At 40.0% G+C, this 21,620-nt stretch overlaps 2 protein-coding genes across 2 annotated transcripts in view; both read left to right on the top strand.

The window, feature by feature from the left end:
- Positions 1–804: 804 nt before the first annotated feature.
- CXCR4 (C-X-C motif chemokine receptor 4) lies at positions 805–4,085 on the top strand. Its single transcript, XM_083865033.1, has 2 exons — positions 805–924; positions 2,502–4,085. Exons 1-2 carry the CDS (start codon positions 886–888, stop codon positions 3,561–3,563), a joined length of 1,101 nt encoding a protein of 366 aa, XP_083721159.1. The 5' UTR covers positions 805–885; the 3' UTR covers positions 3,564–4,085.
- ZRANB3 (zinc finger RANBP2-type containing 3) overlaps positions 4,037–21,620 on the top strand; it is a 254,638-nt gene continuing 237,054 nt past the window's right edge. The window contains exon 1 of the mRNA XM_083865032.1: positions 4,037–4,047. The gene's annotated coding sequence lies outside the window, so the exon portion shown is untranslated. The remainder of the gene's footprint in view (positions 4,048–21,620) is intronic.

Below are 21,620 nucleotides of genomic sequence, written 5' to 3'. Positions count from 1 at the left end.
TATATAATTTCAGAGTTTGGGGGTTTATTTATTGGGTCTTTTTGGGTTTTTTGGGGTTTGGTGAAGTTTTTGTGTGTGTATGTGTGTGTGTGGTTTTTGGTTTGGTTTGGTTTGGTCTGGGGGTTTTGTGTGCGTGGTTTTGGTTGTTGTTTGGGTTTGTTTTTGTTTGGGGGTGTGGTTGGTTGTTTGTTTGTATTTTTGATATTACCTAGGTACCTGAAACAGATCCTGATCTGACTTCTCACCCAAACCCACAGGTGCCAGGAGTTCAGAGGGCAGCCTGCAGCCCACTCACGTTGCAGCCCCTGAAAGGTTTGTAGAACTTCTCATCCCTCAGTAAGGACCAGCCCTTGCCTCCTGCCTCTCCTCAGCCGGGGGGAAGAGACAACTCTGAGGACAGAGTTGCCAGCATTTTGAACGGTACAGGACCTCTGCTTTTCCTCCTGCACACGACTCCTGGACCAGTGACTTCATCCGGAGCCCGCCTGGGGTACCCATGGCAACACAGGGCTCTACAACACACTTCAAAGAATGTTCTTGAGGGGAAATTCAAAAGCCCGCTTGTATGAACACATCAATCAGAGGGGGGCAACTGCCCCCGTGAGGAGCGTGGCCCCCGCGGGCGCGCCGGGCAAGTGCAATTCCCATGCCCGGGGCGGCAGACAAAGAGCGGCCCGAGGCGCCCGCCCGGAGCCCGAGAGCGCGGCGACACCGCCGGGGAGGAGCCAGGAGAGGCTGCCCCGGGGGCGGGGGGGGCAGTCGGGGACTTTATAAACAGCCGAGTCCCGCCAGAAGAGCCGGAGCGTGTGCGGTGCAGCGGCGAGCGGTGTCACTGCGAGAGGCGCGGCTGCGGCAGCGGCAACAGCCTGAGAGCGGAGCCGTCCGATGGCTCTGAGCATGGACAGCAGCCTCGACAGCCTGGATGTAAGTGCCGGGAGCGGCTGCCCATGTGCGCGCTGTTTGCAAACAAAGGTGCAAAGCCTCGGCGGAGGCTGCGGGCGGCGGGGGTCGGGACAGCGGAGGGTCTGCGGGGGGCGAACGGGCAGGGCTCCCCTCTGAGCCCCGGGCTCCCCTCTGAGCTCTAGGCTCCCCTCTGAGCTCCGGGCTCCCCTCCGAGCTCCGGGCTCCCCTCTGAGCCCCGGCCGCTGCTGCCTCTGCCTGCAGCGCTTCGGACCTTGGCACAGCTGCAGCCGCTGCAAATTCCAGCTGCAGGACTCCGCTCCTTCTCCGGGGCTCTGCCGCTCGCCCGTCAGTTAGAGTGACATGTGGCACCTTTGTGGACTGTAAAGCGCCGACAGAGCGATTAGCGCTACAGGGATGATGAGAGGGGAAGAGGCGAGGAAGTTTGGAGCGGTGTGACTGCAGGGAATGGTGTCCCTTTGCCCCAGACCTCGGGCTGCCGGCGGGACTGGGAGCGGCGGCAGTGCCCGGCCGTCCCGCCCGCTCCCCGAGCGGAATGAAGGGGCGTCCCACTCGCTTTGGAGAGCAGTTAGGAGCAGAAAGGAGATCTCTGGCAAGTCCCAGCTGTACGGCCGCAGCTCACGCCCGCGTGGGGCCGGTGCCGCCGCGTGTGAAGCGCTGCGGGTCCCGGGAGCACGAGGGGCCGCGGGACACGGGGCATTGACAACAAAAAATGTGAAAACCTGAGGAATTGCACATAGCCAGATGGCACTCTCCCGCCAGTATTTGCTTTTACCGCCGTGGCCGTAAAACCGTTGGTGGTTTCCTGACGCGCTTTCGTGCCCTCACCAAATTTCGCTTCCTTTTTCCACCGCTGTGCTCACTTGGCCCGTCGGGCCGCAGCCCCTCGGCCCCTGCCCCGCCACCGCAGAGGGTGGGGAACAAAGGGAGGGAACGTGGTGACCCCTCACGGGGTTTGAGTTCCCCTGAACAAGGTCACCTCTCTCTTTCTTTATGGGCTTTCTGGGTTTTTTTTTCTTGTCTGAGTGTGTGGAGCTGTCAATTGCTTCTCAGCAGGGAATTCTTGCTATTATTTATCCTTTATTACATCAGCCGAGGGTACCTTCTCTATTTCTCCTTGACCTCGTCCTCTTAATGAGAAGGGACTTTGGAGCAGCAGCATTTCTAAGTAATTTTTTTATAGCCCTCTATTGTAGGAGTTAAATGTGATAGGTCATGCTCTGTGTGGACAGACCTCTCGCATCTGGCACTTTCTGGGCTCTCCCATTTGTAGTGTCCATCTTACAGGAGTGCTGAAGTGTCCAGAACCAACAATATTTCTGGGAGTAGCCATTATCCTTCTTTGCTCCTTTGTGCCCTGCCCTTAGCAAGATCTTACTCCTCAGAGAAAGACAAAGGAAGTATTTAAACTTATTTGCTGTGCATTTTATATATGCATCTGTAAACATATTTTCCCATCTGGGTTGCCCATTTGACAGTGGAGACTGTTCAAGTAATAACTCTTCCCATATTGTCACATAGAATAAGTTTTTGCAGAGGACCTAATATCTAATTTTATTTTTTTCTGGTTTTTTTTTTAGCTGTCATCTGGGTTATTAATTGAATTTTCTGAAAATGGCACGGATGAGATTGGTTCGGGTGACTATGGAGACTATGAAGAGCCATGCTTCCAGCATGAGAATGCCGATTTCAACCGGATCTTCTTGCCAACGATCTACTCCATCATCTTCCTAACCGGAATAATTGGCAATGGATTGGTTATTATTGTTATGGGCTACCAGAAGAAGCAAAGAAGCATGACTGATAAATACAGGCTGCACCTCTCTGTGGCTGACCTCCTTTTTGTCATCACCTTGCCATTCTGGTCTGTGGATGCAGCCATAAGCTGGTACTTCGGGAATTTTCTGTGCAAGGCAGTTCATGTCATCTACACAGTCAACCTCTACAGCAGTGTCTTGATTTTGGCCTTCATCAGTCTAGATCGTTACCTGGCAATAGTCCACGCCACCAACAGCCAGCGCCCACGAAAGCTGTTGGCTGAGAAGGTGGTGTATGTAGGGGTGTGGCTGCCAGCTTTCCTTCTGACTGTGCCCGATATAATCTTTGCCAGTACCAGTGAAGTAGAAGGAAGGTATGTCTGTGATCGCATCTACCCTCAGGAAAACTGGCTGATCTCTTTCAGATTCCAGCATATCTTGGTGGGACTTGTCTTGCCTGGTCTAATAATTCTGACTTGCTACTGTATTATCATATCCAAGCTGTCACACTCCAAAGGCCACCAGAAGCGCAAAGCCTTGAAGACCACAGTTATCCTCATCCTGGCCTTCTTTGCCTGCTGGCTGCCATATTATATCGGCATCAGCATCGACACCTTCATCCTGCTGGGAGTCATCAGGCACCGCTGCAGCTTCGACACCATAGTGCACAAATGGATCTCCATCACGGAAGCCCTGGCATTCTTCCACTGCTGCCTGAACCCAATTCTGTATGCCTTCCTGGGTGCCAAGTTCAAAACATCAGCTCAAAATGCCTTGACATCAGTTAGCAGAGGATCAAGCCTCAAGATCCTTTCAAAAGGCAAACGTGCAGGACATTCTTCTGTTTCCACAGAGTCAGAGTCTTCGAGTTTCCATTCCAGCTAACGCTGCTCCTTGCCATCATTTTATAAAGAGACACTTTAAAGTTGTGCAGGATTTCAGACAAATAAGACTGACCATAATGTACAGATTTATTTACAGTTGGAATTTTATATTGTTTCTTTTAGTCTTTGTGGAGTTTAATTGACTTATTTATATAAAAAAACCTTTTGTATTGATGAGAAACTGTCTAGGCAGGTCCTGTGGACAAGTGGTTGGTTCACAAAAGTTTTAGTGACTGTCTGTATGTATAGATATGTGAACTAAACCCTTTGGATTGTAGCAAAGTGACTGTTAAAAGTTTAGAAAATATTTCTCTGTTGTTTATATGTAAATGTTTTTGGTGTTGCTGTTATTCTTAAAAGTCTGGCTGGATATTTTTACCTTACTACAAGATGTTTGGTTTACAATAGCTTAGCTCTGCTGTAGAAATGGCACTTATAACCAAAGCCTCCTCTGTTACGTGCTAGGGTTTTCCCCTCCATTCTCAGTAATTGATGGTTTGCAAAATTTTCTGTTCAAGGTAAAATAAAAGTATATTAAAAAAAGTTACTTTGAGTGGTATTTTCATTTCTGGTTGAATTTTTCTCAGTGCTTTTATTTACAATTCTAAATACACAATAATATCTTAGAAAATTGCATGTCTTGTGAAAAGCAGGAAAATGAGTTTCAGTACATACTGATTATTCAGTTGACACCTCTGAGTTCCATGTCATGGTTTTTTCACCTTAATACATTTACTCCAGTTAATATTATATTTAGAATTACTTAAACTGTCACTTAGAGAACTTTTTGAGGCAAAATATCTACAAGTGAAAACCAATCTATGTAAGCAATGGCTAAAGTTTACTTACTGCAAGTGCCTAACCTCTATGCCATGTGTACAAAGTCAATCCTACATTTCTTCTGCCTTTGCTGTGGTTTTAAATTTAATTTCACAAGTTAATAGTAATCAAATGTAGCTGAATCAAAGTAATTTGATTAGAAATAAAGTTATCCTGTTAAGTGTATCTGCTCTGAGGGAGGTAAGTGGTTTTCCTCTATGGAGCTTTCCCTATCCTGTCTACATCTAGATTTTCTTAAAATAATATTACAATCTTCACATTCCTTTTAAAACCACATAATGTGTGCCAGTTCTTGAAAATATTTTAGGAGGAATCAGCCAGACTATAGAATTACCAGTAATTAGTGCTGAAATCTTAATTGTCTAGTTAGTCATGTCTTCACATTAGCAGAGTGCATTCAGAAGTAATGAATACCCAAGAGAACACAGCCATTGAGAGTATTTGTACTTACATTAACAAAACAAACACAACTGTTACTTACATATAAAAAAAAAGTACAAAAACCAACCTAGAAGTAAAAAAAAGAAAAGAAAAATAATTAGTATCTACTAGTCAGACAGAACTGAAACAGGCAACATGGATATTGCAGGGGTATTACCAAATTTTTCACAGGCACAGCACCCAAAGTGACTTTGTGGAGCCGCTATCACTGTGCTAAACTATACATTAAATTCCATGTTTTATATTAGATATTTTCATTAATACAAGACCTGTTTTCAACTTCCTTTCTCTCCAGTGAGGAGGCTGCAACCTTGGCTGCATCCTGCCCTCCTTCCCTCACAATGACAGTAGTAATCATCTGATTCTGTGTTGAGCTGATTCAGTGCTGAACCAGCACAAAACCTGGCAGAAAATAGGTGATTTTCCAGCAATTTAGTGAATTGAATGCATTCTATGAGGAGTCCAACAAGTACTACAAAAGTGCAAGATTTGTAACCTGGAGCCAGGCAAAGGGAGAGAAAAGTGGGATAAAATGAGGACACAGATTTCCTCCCCCTCTTTTAACAACTAGATTTCTAGATCAGTTAACTCCAATGTGTGTTTTCACTCAACATAAATTAACAGCAGAAAAGATGCATCCTCAAGAAACAAAAGGTCCCACTTTGATCAAGTTGTTCCTCCTAAACAGGGCTGAGAAGTGAGGAAAATGTGGTATAGGAGCAGAACTCCTTAAATGGTTTATTTTTGTTGTTCGTTTGTGTGTTTTCTTAATTTAGTGAGCATTTCCCTGTGAAGAATTTGCTGTTCTAAATGATTCTGGTTTTCACCCCAGCCCAATCAATCACTCTGATTTAATTGCACTTATAAAATACTTACAGGCTATCAACACGCTGCTGCTTATTTGTTGAGGAAATGTTTAGAGCCCCCAGCATTAACTTAGATTATTTCCATTATGCTTCAGTCAACCAACTGCTACCTCAAGCAGAGTTAACAGGAAAGAGGGTGCAAGGGAGAAAAAACTCAGCAGTCATGTTACTGCCAAAGACCACTAAAAGGACACTAAACAAACAACAGAAAGAATTCGTGTAGAAAATTAATTAGCAAAATTTAAAAAAACTTAAACCCGTGCCCCAGAGGGATGATTTTTATAAAACTGCCATTGTTCTCAGTAGAATTAATGAACCTATGGACACAAGACTATCTTGAAAAGGAGTGGCAAGTTCTTCGAGGTTTTGCTTCAGCAAGAAAAATTAGTCAAAAGCCACATGTATTTATTTCTAAATAACTTTATATATCTATAAATATGAATATAATATATATTTGTACTGTTAACAGAGCAAATGTTTGCAAATTGGATGAAGTTGTTATGAGGGAAACATGGCAAGAAGTTATGAATCCAGTTCTGTCTTTTTACCTATGAGTAAGTCAGAGAAAATAAAGCAAATTTCTGTCAAATTCACTGAGCTATTCCAAGTATACTATGTTGATAAAAAAATATTAATTTACTCCACTTCAAAACAGAATCACCTTTAAGCTGATTTTTTGTTGAGGCTGTAACTTTTTAGATCTTTGTGAAGCAAAAGTGGTCCCAGTAAACACATTTCTCAAAGTGTAAATTCAGTAACAAAGGTGAACGAACCTAAATTTGTGATTTATACGTTGGACAAGTCCACACAGACCAAGAATTTTCCAAAGTTTTTGAAGGGACTTTCCAAGTCTTTTTACAAATTACTGCTTTCTAGCATACAGAATAATCATGACATTCTTCAAGATTTACACAATGCATAGTCCCAGCACTTTCTTGAAGTCATAAAATAATAGCTGTGTCCAAGTAATTTTAAATATGCAACTCAAGTTGCATACATTTGTTGAGTACAAATGTGAATTTGGTTACAAATCACTGAGTATTGGTTACAAATCAGTTTAAAATGTTATGTGGTGGTTTAAAAGATTTATAATGTATTTACAAAGACTTTTTTTTCCATTAATTCAGGCACTAAGTATTTTGCAATGGGTTTTGCAGTGTGCCAACAGCAATGCAGCACTAAAACATGGATATTCACCTAATACTGTAATGCACACATTCTGAGTGCCTGAGATTAGCTAGAAATCCTTTGGATCAGGCAAAGCTAAACCAAGAACAAAACATATACACAAACTTACTTTTGCTTCCTCTGAAATGCTGTTTGGAAGTAAAGCCAGAACACTTAAAGCAGTGGGGCAAAATATCACTGTAACCCATTGTTAGTGTGGTAATCCATTATTGGTAGGTGTGTTTTTACTCTGCCTGATCAGATGGTACCAAGCCCACATTAGAGGAGCCTGTGAAAAGCTGAGGGGTGTAGTGAGGCTGCCCCAGTGAATGTACACTGAGGGCAGTGAATAGGGGAGTCACTTGCTGCTTTCTTGGCCAGTTTTATGACACAATCATTATACAGGGGCTTGAACTTCTATGCATATACATAAATCAAAACAAAATCACCACGAAAATAAAAAAGGAAGTCGCAGGAATAACATGGAGCCATTCATGCAAGTGAATGGTTTATCTCACGATGGTTGTGCTCTAGTTGGACAATGTACAAAGTGACCACATCTAGATGTTTGGTTGAAAAGGCCATTTTTTACATTGTTTGGGAAAGGAAACAGCATGACGAGGAAGTACTTCCTTGATCCAGGCATGCCTCCAAAATCCCCTAACAATGGAGTATTCTCATATTCTCATAGTGCTGAAACTTAGGAAACACTTAAGCAGATAGAGCCCCAGAGGTTTTTGCTCAAAGGATGCCACTCCCTCACTTTATGTTTTGAAAGAGCTATACAGACTCCTTTTCACAGCCATAAATCTCGTGTCAATTGAAATTACATGAGCGCTGGGATTATTGCTTATAAAGAAGGCACCGATTTCTTAAAATCCTTTCTCTTTAGGTAACAATTTTTCTGTCATTCTTTTAATTTTCTCTGAAAATCTCTCATCTTCAACAGGGTGAAGTTTAGAGAGAAATTGTTTTGACAACAATTCTCTTACTATCTTCCCACCATTCTACTTCTATCAGGACATGCATTAAAACAATGCTATACTTATTGTTTTGGAAAATATATTTTAATAGAAGCTGATTATAAACATACTTTGTGTTTGCTCATTTATGAATTGGTAACATAAATATATCTACAGGTATATAATAATATAGATTACAAGCACCATTTTCAGTTGCTGATACAAGTGATCCAGGCTCCAGCACAGCTACCAGTGACTTCAGAGGAGTCAGGGTTCATTATACATGTAGCAGGTATTGATTAAAACTACTGTTTTCTTGGAAAAACAGATGGCTTCAGTGGCAATCTCCAACTGAATTCAGAGACAGCAAGGTACCGAAAGAAATATACTTCCTAAAGTGTATAACCTCACAGCTCACATCAATTACAAATGAAGATTAGAAGTTACTGGTTTCACTTGCAGTCAGAGATGTACATGAAACTAAATCTTTCAGTACAGAGCAGGTGGAACCCTTCTGCTGAACATAACAGAAATAAATTTCCAGCAAAATGGTTTTCTCTTACTGAGGGCTTGCAAGCTTTGCATACCCAGCTAGCAACGGTGCAGCAATTTGTCTTCAGTGGCACAGTGTTTGAAAGAAATAGGTCAACATTTAAAATATCCTTGTCCTTTGGAATTCACACCGGGAACAGATTCTCACCACACAAACATGTCAGAGTAATCAGTAATTATGGATTTTTGAAGAGTTACACTGCAGACTTCTTTGGCTTCTGTTCTGGTTTGGTTTTGACTTGGACTTCTTTGCTGTTGATGCTGCCTTTTATTCCTACTACCATCTTTTCACAGCTTCTATTCTATGTAACTTTTCCTTTAAAAATATATCTTTATAGAATTTTTAATGGCTCTGTTCTGTTAAGACTACGCAAAACATCCAGGACAAACAAAAAAAAGGAAAAAGAAACTTTGCAAATAAAAAAAAATTACAGCTTTCACAACTGTTTCTATGTCTTCTCATGTGTATTTCCATTCCAACATCTGCTTTTCTTTAGCTGAAGGATAAATTACTTCTATATTGTATGAAAAATTGAAACTCAAAGGTTGGTTTTACTCTCAAGTTTCTTAAAGTGCAATCCCAGCAGACATTTGTTTACTTTCCTGGTTCTTTCTTATTCAGCACTTGGTAATGGGGCAGATCTTCTGGATAAGGAAGGCTGAGGGGGCTCCTTACCTGCTCATCAGTGTCACCACTGATACCAGCACAGCTCCAAGAACAGGAGCTGCCCAGGAATTTGTCTCTCTGCAAGCTACAATAAGACCAGACAGCAGTAATTCTCACTGGTGATAATCCTAATCTGTGACACCCTTCAACAGACATAACACAAAATAAACTTGAGAAGTTCAAGTAGAACATCTTTCCTTAACTTGCCTTTTACAACTTCTCATAATCTTTCTTATGGCTGCTCCATTTCAATACTGTCCTCTCTTAGGCTATTTTTTTTTCCTTGGGGAAAATATTTAGTATTTAAAATGTGTTTTAAAACGCTGATTCTGCCAAGCATGAACATGAGTTTACCAAAGAGAGAAATTGTTGGTATGCTTGATAGTAGATGAAACTGGGGCCTCAGCATCCACAGATCAATTCCATCTCTAAAATCTGTGGGAACCAAGAGAACAATTCTGGTATTTTTACAGACATGTTTTATTGTGATAGCAATAGATGTGTCTTGCCAATATCAGGTTCATTGCGAATCTGAAATCTGTTATTCCTGCTCTTCGTGGGAGGAGTGACATCTCATGAAAGTGTTAAGGTCACTGCTGGAACTCAGTGCAGGAATGCACTGATAAGAGAAGCAGGAGTCTATCAAGAACACAAGGGAAGAAGGGATTATTGTACAAGGGCAAGGTTCACGTTAGATTTAATTTGACAGCAAAGGAAATGTAGAGTTCCTGTCCTCCCCTGCCCTTCAGTGTTCACCACCCTCCTTTCCAAGGCGTTTCAGGTCATGCCCCCACCCTGCTTTTCTTGCTCTCTTTCTCCCCAACTCCTTTGAGGTGATCCCCTCACAGAGCTTTCCCACAGGGAACTGGGCACTAATAAGGCACTGACACAAAGTAACTGAGCTCATCTGCTAATCAACAGGACACAAAGGAGTCTCACACCTCACAGCCCTCTTCCTTCTCTCCCTTACTCCTACCTATGCAGACCCCTAAGACTCTGCTCGTGACTCCCTGCCAAATCAGCTCAGCTCTTGAAGATTGGAGTTTCACAGGAATTTGGAGCTGACTTCCTCTGTTGGGAAGGTAGTTTTTCAGTCTCTCTCCCCCTCTGCCTCTTCTAATCCTTTCATTTGATATCTTCAATTCTCTGATTCTAAATCCTGTGGACCTGTTGCATGCTGTGCATTATCTATTGAATAAGTCACACATTTCGAACAGACTTTATTAAATAGACACTATATTTTTTTAAAAATGTATTTTACACCATTTTAATGAAGTTAGCTCAGAAACAGAGCTGACTACACTAAAGATTTTTTTAAAAAAGTAATTAGATACACAGCTAAGTAAAGAAAGAAAAGCTGTTACTTTTTTCACTTTTTCTTTCAGCAGCAATAAGCTCTCAGTTTGACTCCTGTTTTGTAAAGCCCACCAGCCACAGAAAATGAACAGAAGGAAGTGAATGGATCTCAGCCAGCACAGTGAACTGAATTGTCTCACTAAGAAGTCAAAAATCAGAGCAATTGCAAGACTGAGGGCAGATTCATGCACCTGGGAGCTGTGAGGGGAGCAAAGAAGTGGGACCCCGAGTTTTGGGAGCAGCGAGCTGTTAGACCAGTTCAGCTATCTTGTCAAAACTTCCTTAAGTAAACAGCCAAACTGTTAAGCAAACACATGAGTTCTCAGGTAGGGGGCAAGAGGTTGAAAAAATATGGAGAGAACAGATGCCCCTCATTAAGGGAAGTGAGCCCTATCTGCTCCTGAAGTAAAATATCATTACCTGTTGACTACGTTACCACGGTCCTGCAGAGCACCTTTCCCTGAAACAAAGCTCAAGAAAGATGCCTCGAATAACAGTGTTTTGAACTAAAGAGATCTGTAATAGATCTCAATGATCAATCATGTTCTTGACTATATTGCTCATCAGATTTAATGCAGCTATTGGTTAAGACACAGTGAAATTCCACATTCATATATAGAGTCCAGAGGACTTTTTGAATGAGGTGGATATTAGCGCAATTTTAAAAAGCAGAATACTTGAAAAGCAGAGAGCAGGTCTCTTCCCATTTAACAATCACAAAAAAACAAAACAAAACAAAACAAACAACAAACCCACACAAACAAACAAAAAACCAAAACACAAACCCACCCAAAAACTCACAGCAAAGCACTTAGTTTGAGTGTTATGCTGTGATTCTCTCCTTAACCTATTAACTAAGGAAAGCAGCTGCCTCTTAGTATTACAACTGCTTAGGAAAAACACCAGATCCCTGCTTTGAAGGGAAACTTAGTTTGACTAAGTTGAAATGTAGTCAGCCCAGTCATGTTGAAGCCAGACTAGATATGCTCAGATTGTAGAGTTTGAATGGCTCTCCTGATATTCTGCTGTAAAGGGGAGAGCATAGCATCTGCATGAATATTCAGTGTAGTGTATTCACCAGTCCAATAGTTTAATCATACTTCAGCCCAGAGAATAAACAGTCAATGGAGTCACAAATTCTTGAATCTACTCACTCTTGCTTCTTCCTACAAGCAAAGGTGGAGGGAGTATTAAGAAACTTTGCCTCCTCATTAAGCACTTTGTGGAGACTCTGTAATAAAAACTGTAACAGATGAAGGATACAAGATCCTTTGTGATATTTAAGACTACTCCGCTACCCAGGTGTTTGAAAGAGATCTCATTAATTCATTCACCAGTTTCAGTAACAATTAAATAATGAGAACAAAGATTTTTGTATCACTTCAGAACCCATTTTAAAACCTCTGTTCTTAGTAGAATACACTTTACATGTACTCGTTCAGTTGCCACCCAAACTGTGCCCTCTACAAACCATGTCCTGAGAGGAAATTGAAGGTGCATCTTCCTGAACTGGAACACGGGACTGAACTTTGAGGTGACACTGACCGAGCCCACTTGTGCTGTTGGGTTATATTAGCCGAGGTAATATCAATGCAGCCCGGGAAGCAGCTGTGATTACCTGTCCCTTTTTCCATCCCGCCTGTCCTGACCACTGGGCTATAGAATTAGTCTCTCTCCGAGTTGGTGAATATTTATTTATGCAAAGTTCAACATTCTCAAAAGGACTCACAAGACAAAAGCACCCCATCAAATACAACAGCATGGTGATTAAGCACCTCCCGAGAGACGGGGGCTCTCAGACTGCAAGGAAACCCGAGCTTTTGCCCCCATGTCCCTTGACAAGGGACATTGTTTTTTCCAAGAGGGCTCCTCCTCCTGCTCTTCAATGTTTTGTGTAGGATTAAAATAGCACCTATAGGAGTAAGCACCGTCCTCGGAAAAAGCTGAGAAGTGCTTTGTTTATGACTTCTGCCGCGGGTTAGGCAGATCTACTTGACTACTTGTCACTATCCGGTCTGAAACCATTCCGTGCATTAGCACCAAGAGATATCTGGGTATCAGATCTTCTAGGGACCTACAAAAGCTTCTTAAGGGTTATGTTTACATTTAAGTGTCCGTATAATTTGTAGAAACATAATGTGTTGCAGTCTTGCTGCCAGTCGGAGGAGCACAGAACACTACACAACTCTGGACCACCTAAAAACGGAGCTGTGGAGGGTATTCACACCCCAGACAGAAACAGCTCCATCGTGTTTTCCTCCTCAGCCTTTTCACAAACTCCATCAGCGAGCAGACAGTTCATCCTAATGAGTGTACCACTGAGGTACACTTAATCCTGAATCAGCAAAACCTGATAATAACGCTCAGCTGCCTGAAACGGAATTATTTTCTGATGACTGGACTTAATCCAACCAAAGGTCAGTACAAATAAAAAATTGCTGTCAGCTCAGGACTTAATGATATATTCTTACCTCTGTAGACCTATAATTTCTCTAGGTACCTAAGAGGTCATGTCAATCCTAATGTCTCCCAGTTTTATGAATACAACCATAAGCCCCTTCTAAATCAGATTATAAATGATTATTATAACTCTAAATCAAGGGGAAAGCTCACCATTTTCTCTAATTGGAAAGACTAATTTAATTATAATTATTCTCTTTCCAGATGCTTTGTATTTGTTCTATTACATTACAATAGATAGTCTGAGTCTATGGAAAAGAAACAGTTAATTGTTTATGACTTGGGAAGGATGAAAAATTAGTTCACATCTGCTGGTGTAGCCACACTTCAGCCACACTCCTATTGTTTCTCAAGTGCAGGTACCTTCATATACATGGTGGCTTCATTGCTAATTTAAAGTAGATGAAAAGATGATGTAAACAGAAAACTTTTGCTATTCTGAGATTTTTTTAAAATCTGTTTTCATCTTAAATAGGCAATTGATAAAACCATCAGAAGTAAAAAGCTAATCATTCAAGATTTACAAGTCAGTGGGCACAAAGTGGAAAATAGTAATGTATTCAATATTCCAGCCTGATTTTGCACTGAATTAACATAAATTGACATAGCCTCCTCCATCAACAACCTCACTTTGCCTTATTAAAATCATTGTGGTACCTATATTATTTTTGGTTTACAAATTGCCAAATATTAAATTGGCCAAATCCATATTTTGTGTAGCTTTGCTGAATTTAATGTTTAATTATTTATTAGATATCAAATGTATAACATCTGTGTAAGAAGGCTGACATATGTTAGGACCTTTGACTTTGATATATAAAAAACTGTCTGCTGAGTTAGGAATCTCTCTATAAATTAATTAGATAAACATGAATACAGCATTTGTATTCTTCTAAGCCCTTGCTTCCCTAGAGATGAGGATGATGCTCATACAAAGCACACAAGAGTGAATGTATGAGTGGATCCCTTTTGTCTTTGAATTAACAAGGTTCTGCTTTATGCTTTCTTAACTTTTTGCTGGATGGCTTTCACAGTTTAAGGATTTCATAGTCTAAAGGTTAATACTTTTCTCTTCTCTGAAGCTGTTTCTGAGACTCTGACAATATGACAGAAAACTACACCAGTACAACTTCCTAGATTTTTTTTCGCTGGTGTAAATTTTGTAGGCAAGGCCTCAAGTAATAACATACTTCTGGGAACATGTTTGTCTTCTTAATCGATCCGTGTGAGCACACAGACACACCAACTGATTATAATTTAGGTCATAATCTCTTATTTTGATAGGAATCTTCAATTTCATTATCTCCATGGCTGTACTTTCGAGCTGCCACCTGTCTAAAACTTGCTTCTCCAGATGTTTGTTATTCTACTGTATAAAAACAAATAATTTTGCTTAACATTCCTGAGGAAGCAGAGACTACTGCCTCTACAAAGGTATTTCCTTTTTCTCAGCTAGACAGAAAAGTAGTATTTTTTTATAAACTAAGGCAAGGGTCACAGTTGATCTTCTGGTGAAAGTGCAGAGCCTTCTCTTCATAACAGAGTTTTTTCTTCTAGAGATCCCTCAGTAGAGAACCAGGGGGTTTCATGATTTTTGTTACAACTTTGCCATAGAACAGGAGTAGTTTATAGGAGAGTATGCAAGGTTGTGCCCATCCTCACCACTGAAAAGTTATAATCTTCTAAATAAGGTTGCCTATAGCAGTTATATCCAAGGAAACTGTGCCAAGAGCATCAAACAGCATTCTTTGCCTGAGTAGGGCCCATAGTGACATGCATGCAAAAGAACTGCTTTTTCAAACAGCAATCCTGAATAAAAACTCTTCTCATTCAAGATAGAGGCCTTAAGGAACATCCTGCATGTTAACAAACATCTTCAGATAATGCCGAGTTTGATGCTCATTTCCTAGTTATTCACAGACTCTCTTAAATGGAGCTCTTTCACTTCTGTGGCTTAGCCTAAGGAAATCCTGCAAGAACAATGTGTGACTGAAACACACACAGGTTTCCCAAATGGTAGCAAGACCCATTGATGCTGCTTCAGATAGCACCAAGACACCAAGTTATAATACCAGCTAAACAAGAAAGGGTCTTGTTTGTATAGGATTGATTTGGGTTCAAGCTTTTTTCCTTTCAGTTTGCAGTATATTATGTAAAGTGTCCTTCAGCGAAGAAGTTATTTAGCTGCCAAGCTACATTATTTTTCCTCAAGCATTTCAGTAGACAGAATTTCAAAACGACCAATTGCTCACTCCCCAAATAAGCATTCCCACTCACTCTTCTTAGTAAAGTAGCCTGGAATACACCTGCAGATGCTGAAGATCTGGTGATAGAAAGAGAAGCTTTAAATACTCTATCTCTAAAATCAGATACCATGGTAATGTAACAGTTTTATTAATTAAGGTTGATTTATGCTGTAGAAGATGCCTTGTTTCATTCTCCTGGAATTTGTACAGCCTCTAAACATTTACAGAAAATCTGCAACACTGAAGATGTTACAACTTTCCTGGGACTACCTCTATAAACAAAGGAAAATCCTTATGACCCATTGATTATCCAGCTTTCCTGCTAAAATCATCAAGAGGGTAGAAGTTATTCCAGTACATGGACATCTTTCCATTGTACAGTGGATTCAGACTATTAATTCATGGTCTAAATAAATCTAAAATCTAAATCTACCTCCTTCTTCATCTTTATTTCTGTGGCATTATCCAGTCACAGTCTCATTAGGGCTGGTGCTGGTACCTTCTCTAGACAGAGCATCCCTGCTGGTATTTTATGCTCTTGTGTTTCCTGTCTTATTATTGTTCTTATTGCAGAGTTTCCTCAACAAAGAGGACACACAACTTTTTGTATTCACAGCAGGCATTACACAGCACACAGCACTACCTGATTATCTGTCTTCCCCAGAAGATCATATTGATCAGCCAACCAACTCCTAAAAGTTTAGATTATTTTTTCCATTCTATCTGTGAATACACGTTATTTCTCTGTTGAGAAGCTTGAGTCAGATGGTTCTAGGAAAGTTGTCTAAATAATTCTGACTAATCTTTGCTTCAAATACTTGGGGCTTTTCAGCAGAGTGATTACATTGGGCCCTGTGTGGTTAATTGATGTGCTGAGCAGGAGTGATACATTGCAAAGTGAAGTATTGGGCAGGAAAGCTAAAACAATGAGTTACTCAGAAAATAGCTGGAATACACTATGCTTATTCTTTGCCTTTTTGTACATAAAAATTCTTTGGAGCTTATTTATTCAAACATTAAAATGTATCCAACTTTAAATTCAACTTCAAAATCTCCCATCTCTAGTTATAAGCCAGTTCTACTTACAAAAAGCAATGCTCATTTACCCATCAGGCACTTCTAAGCACATCTTTGGATGTTGTTGCTGTTGTATAGTTGAGCTATTTGTCTTAAATAAAAAAGTGGCATCTGTATGCAATTTCCACTTGGCACCAGTATCTCCTTTTGATGACAGTCTGTACTGTTTCCCTTTCTTCTTCCAGTCACTCCAGCTGCAGGACCCAGATGTCAAACTCAGGAATGTATTTTTTTCCCAGCAGTGCTATCTGATTCTGTTGTTGGCACCTCTACTCGTGGCTGCTCTGAAGCTGCCTGTGTGCAACTCCCTATGTTTAAAATGCAGACAGTGCTTTTTTATTTATATGCTAAAACCTTTTCAGTTGCCTTAATTATGGGAACTGAATATTATATATTCATCTGATACACAAACACACAGATTCCATTATTTATGATATTGGTTTCATGACAACTGTAACCAGAAACTGGGAGGCAAGAAGAAAGCTTCAAAAAGTGTTAATGAGACATCAAAAGTAGTTGCTTACTTTCAATTACTAATCCAAACAAAGAAAGGTAAATATAAAGCTATCAAAGGGTGATTGATGAGAATAAAAAGTAAGGTAGAAAGGAAAAGGTGAAAACAAAAATGCATTAAAAAGGAATGAACAGCAAAGAGATGAGGGGAGAATAAAATATGTTAGAACTGTCTAAAAACATTCTGCCACATGTCTCCAAAAAGTGAAGTTCTTTAGAAGAGAACCAAAGCAAAAACTTCTTCCAATTAATACTTTTCTGTATTTCTCTCTTTTCCCTTTCTTCTAGTTTCATGTTTTCCTCTTGGGGACGTTTTGCTGCAGTATTTGATTCTCCATCACAAAGACAAGGTATTTCTCTCCCAGGGGCTTTAGCTCACTGCCACACAGTGAGTGGTCAGGAACTGAATGTGTCAGGCAGCTCACATCCTCCTGCAGGCACCTGACAGCCCCGGTGTGCTCACTCTGCTGCACTCTGCCTGACAAAGGCATTTTCCTGTTCTCAGAGCCCTCAAAGAACTGCATTTCTCTCCCCCTACATGAATTATCTTATGTAATGCAATGAACATAAATTTGAGACAGCTTCCATCTTACACAAATAGTAACAATTCCTCTACATTGATGCATACATAGTCACAAAACCAACTTAGGAAGACAAAAGAATGGTATTTTAGCAAATTCCTAGTCAAGAAACTAAGAACTGTTAGGTTAAAAGAGCTAACTTGAAGGTTAAGAGAAGGGATGTGAAGGGCTGAATCCATTACTAGGATAAAGGAGTAGTAAGTGGTGAGTAATGCCAGTCAGGTAGATAGATAGACTGAAAAGTTAAGAGATATTAAATTATTAATACATTTTAATAGATATATATAACTACATAAATATTAATGCAGAATTCTATTATCCTGACAGCCCATCTGATTTCTATCTCAATATAGAGATGTTGGACATTGAACACTGAAGTGATAAACTACACGTAATTCGCATTTTACAAATTAAACAACCATGACCAGAAATTTAAGGATTCAAATACCAAGAGAGAATTAGCTTGAAATCCAGGAATATAAAATGTTTTCTGGGAATCATCCACTTAATCAATTAATAAATTAAATTGATTTTGCCGTTCTGTCTGGCAAGGTGCCAACACCATGATTCTTTTCCATGACTTAGGTATGCTTATGTGGACCACAGGTATGGAACAGGTTCTGTATGAGGAACACAAACATACACAGGAGTCTACAGCTGCAGATAGACAGACAGATCAATCAACTATCAAATTACACAGAAGATAAATAGATAAGAGAGTGTAAAACCAGGCTGACATAAAAATGAGGGGGCATCTGGTTCAAGCAGTTACTCCTTCATAGCACATAGCTAATCTGTAGAACTAAAAGATACTAAAAGTTCTTAGGGACACAAAAAGTGGTGCCATAAAACTAGTGAAAGAAAATCCACCCTGGACAATTAAATGCAAAGAGGCCATATCTGGTTTTAGAAGTTCCTGCTCTGAAAACTACTGGAGGCTGGCAGAGCATTTTGGGGAAATAACACTATATACTTACTGCCTTCTCAATTCCTTTCCTGTGCTCTGATGCTGGGCAGTGCCAAGACAAGACAAACCTTTAGTCTGACCAAGAGAAGTTGTTCTTACATTCAATTTTTGGGATTTGAGAAGTCCTACTGAAATCAGTGGATGGCTAAATTCTCATACAATGCAGGTCTGAATACCCATCTTTTTGTAGAAACAATCAAAAGAAAATGTAACTAAATAAAAGAGACTTCCTTCCTTTTTTAAAAAATTGCTTTAAAGAAGTTAGTAGTGGGGGCACTGGGCCTGTGAGTTCTGTGGGAGAGGATGAAGAAGTTTCATGAGAAAGCACAGAAAGAAGGAAGACAATTCTGCTACATTTGGCACTAGACAGAAAGCTAATGAGGCTGAGGCTGATGGCAGAACTACATTCCTGGAATGAGACTGTGGCATGATTGTTGCCCTCCTACATGGGATAATAGGAGTCAGGGATTTTAGCTGGATTCATTTGGACTGTCCAGACTCAGTAGCCATGTCCCACTTTCAGCACCAATAATTTCAGCACTCTTACACAAATGTCCACCTATGCACCCTCAATCACCAGCCGTTTCTGAAAATGTATTCTCAATGATTTAGGAACATGCAAAAGCCTCAATTATAGTTGAGTTAACCCAAGAGTTACCACAGCAGAGACTAAAACATAGCTGCAGACTGCAGGAGCAGTGTCTATAACTTACAGCATAGGGAGGATCATGACAGGGAGACTTCAACAAGAAGAGGAACCCAGTATGAAAAAAATGGTGTGAGAAGGTAAATTCTGGTATTTTGGTCCTGAAGGTGAAAACAAAGAATGATATTAAGAGTACTGCCAAGCACAGAATACACTGACAGAATACATTTTATCCCGAGAGAAAAAGGACTTCAGTCACAACAAGTACATTGTCCTTACTTCAAAAACATTTTACTTCGGCTGCATGAAAATTTCTAATTATTCTTACAGTTCTTCCTGCAAATAAACTTACAGAGATGAGGCACTCCTTGGAGTTTGTGATCAAAGTATCAGAAACAGCCAGCTATGCTTGTAGGTGTGAAAACTGAAAATGTTGTCACACAGATACAAAAGGAAAGAATGTATTTTGTCTATTTTGCATTTAAGAGACAAAACTGTGACACCTAATCACAGGTAAGATTAGTGAAAGAAAACAAAGACTATGTATTTAGAATTTTTAAGGGAATTGTCACATTCTGCTGTTCACCATAATTCTTTAATACAGCAAGATTTTATACAAGAGGGACACAAGGTTTCATGTGCCTTCTGTAAGAGCTGGAACAAATTCAGGAAGAGATCAGTTCTGGCCAACCCTGGTTTATTGTAATTCCATTGTTTGCATTGTGCTTTATCTTTCAAATGACCATCAGGCAGAGCTGAAGATTTGAGAAACTTTCAGGACAGACTTTGTCTCTAAATGCCAGAGCCAAGAGATGTGTACACAACTGATGACCTGGACAGTGACTGAGGGAAACAGAGCATTCCCTTGCCAGCACTTTGTGGGTTTTCCAGTATGTAATAAAAAAAATCTGACTCCTAGAGACCTTGTGTTCATCATGTTCACTTGAGGTGCACAGCTCAAAGTCATATTTACATTCTTGGAATTAAAATTTTCAAGGGAATGAATGATTCCCCAAGTTAAGTAGTAATATGAAAGAATAAGCCTCCACCTCTTGAAGGATAGATCCTACATTTGGAATTGATTTCAGGCACATAAGATCTGTTAGAAATAAAATCAAGATGGGTTGTTTCATGTACATCATGGCTTGCACTTCAGAGGAGACTGTGACATATTGACTGTGAGTCTTAAAGGGTTAATAAGTGCAAAACAGACTGTAGAGTTTGTAAAACATTTTATTTGCCAGCTACCAAGATATAAGGATAGAAAATAAGTTAGAAGGATATATGGATAGAAAATAAGCAGTGGCCACTGCAAGAGCCTTTGGTATTGACCCTCAAGGTAACAGAAAGATTAAACTGCACAATCCTGTACAAACAGTGACACTGGGCTGCAACAAAGTGATGGCATTTCCCATGGAATGGACTACAATGTGCAAATAAACTAAGATTAGGAGAGAAAAGTGAGTTAACCCTTTGAGACATGGTATTATTACAATCATTATCACCCTGAGTTTGAATTAGATAATAAAAACATTAAATGAAATAAAATTTCATTTGATGGCTCCCTAGCCTCCTTTCTTCTTTTGATAATGAAAAATAAGTACTGTAAAACACCTTTTCTCTCATATATAAGAGAAGAGAATTTGTGGCTTCTAGATTATGGAAGCAGCTATTTTATTTGGAGGGTCTACTGTGAAGGCAACAGCTGTGGACTACACAGATTCAAGTAAATATAGTGAAAAAAGTGGGCTACATTTTAAGAATCTTATATGACACAGTAGAAGAAGCCACAAGATTTCAGGATCAAAATTCTATAAAGTTTTGTTGGTTTGTTGGGTTTTTTTTTAGAATAGGAACTGTCACTTGACTGTCTCAGTAAGAGGAGTTTGGCATGGGAAACTCTTATCGGGTACAGCAAAATGGAGAAGTATTTCAGTATAAAGTTTTTAAAAATATGGAAACAATCCAAAAGGGAAACTGAAAGGGAAACATCACTATCATGCAGACAGATTAGGACCAAAAAAAACTCCACTGCTGCTTTTTTTTTTGTTGCATTTTTTTATTATGCTCTTGAAAAACATTACCCAAGCACTTTTTCTGCTGACAGTCAACCATGATATAATTAGACATAGTCAAGTAGATTTGATATGAGAAAATACAACAAGATTTTCTTCCCCTTTCAGCAACTTCTTCCAGCAATTGAATACCCACACCGAGGAAGGAATACTGCAGATTGCAAATATGCACAGATTTCAGGTCTGAGTGTCTACTTCAGCCACTAATATTGGAACTCTGAAGAGACTTACATTTCTCTAACTCCAAAACTGGATTTGTAATGCCATATAATTCATAACAGGATATTTGACTTTTTCATAACAGGATATTTGACTCTTTTTTTTGCAGTAGATAGTAAAAGCAATGATTTTAAACTAAAGCAGAACCTAAAAGCTAACACTCTTTCATACAGCTTCCAAATTCACCAGCATTCTGCACAATAGGAATATTCTATTATAGTTATTATATGAATAATCTTCAGCTGGTCAGTGTCTGGCAAATGAAGGAATATTCTTTATCACCAGCATTCAGAATTGATGTTTTCTCAAAACATGTTTATGACGTCTTTTTACCAATGTTAGAGAAACAGCTCTTGCTGTTTCACAGCATCTTTAGGAGCCATGAGGTAAGGATGAGTTGCACATGGCAAAATATACAACTGA

The sequence above is a fragment of the Zosterops lateralis genome (genome assembly GCF_965231275.1).
Source record: "Zosterops lateralis genome assembly, chromosome: 7".
Classification (NCBI taxonomy): domain Eukaryota; kingdom Metazoa; phylum Chordata; class Aves; order Passeriformes; family Zosteropidae; genus Zosterops; species Zosterops lateralis.
This window is presented reverse-complemented; position numbering and strand designations above follow the sequence as displayed.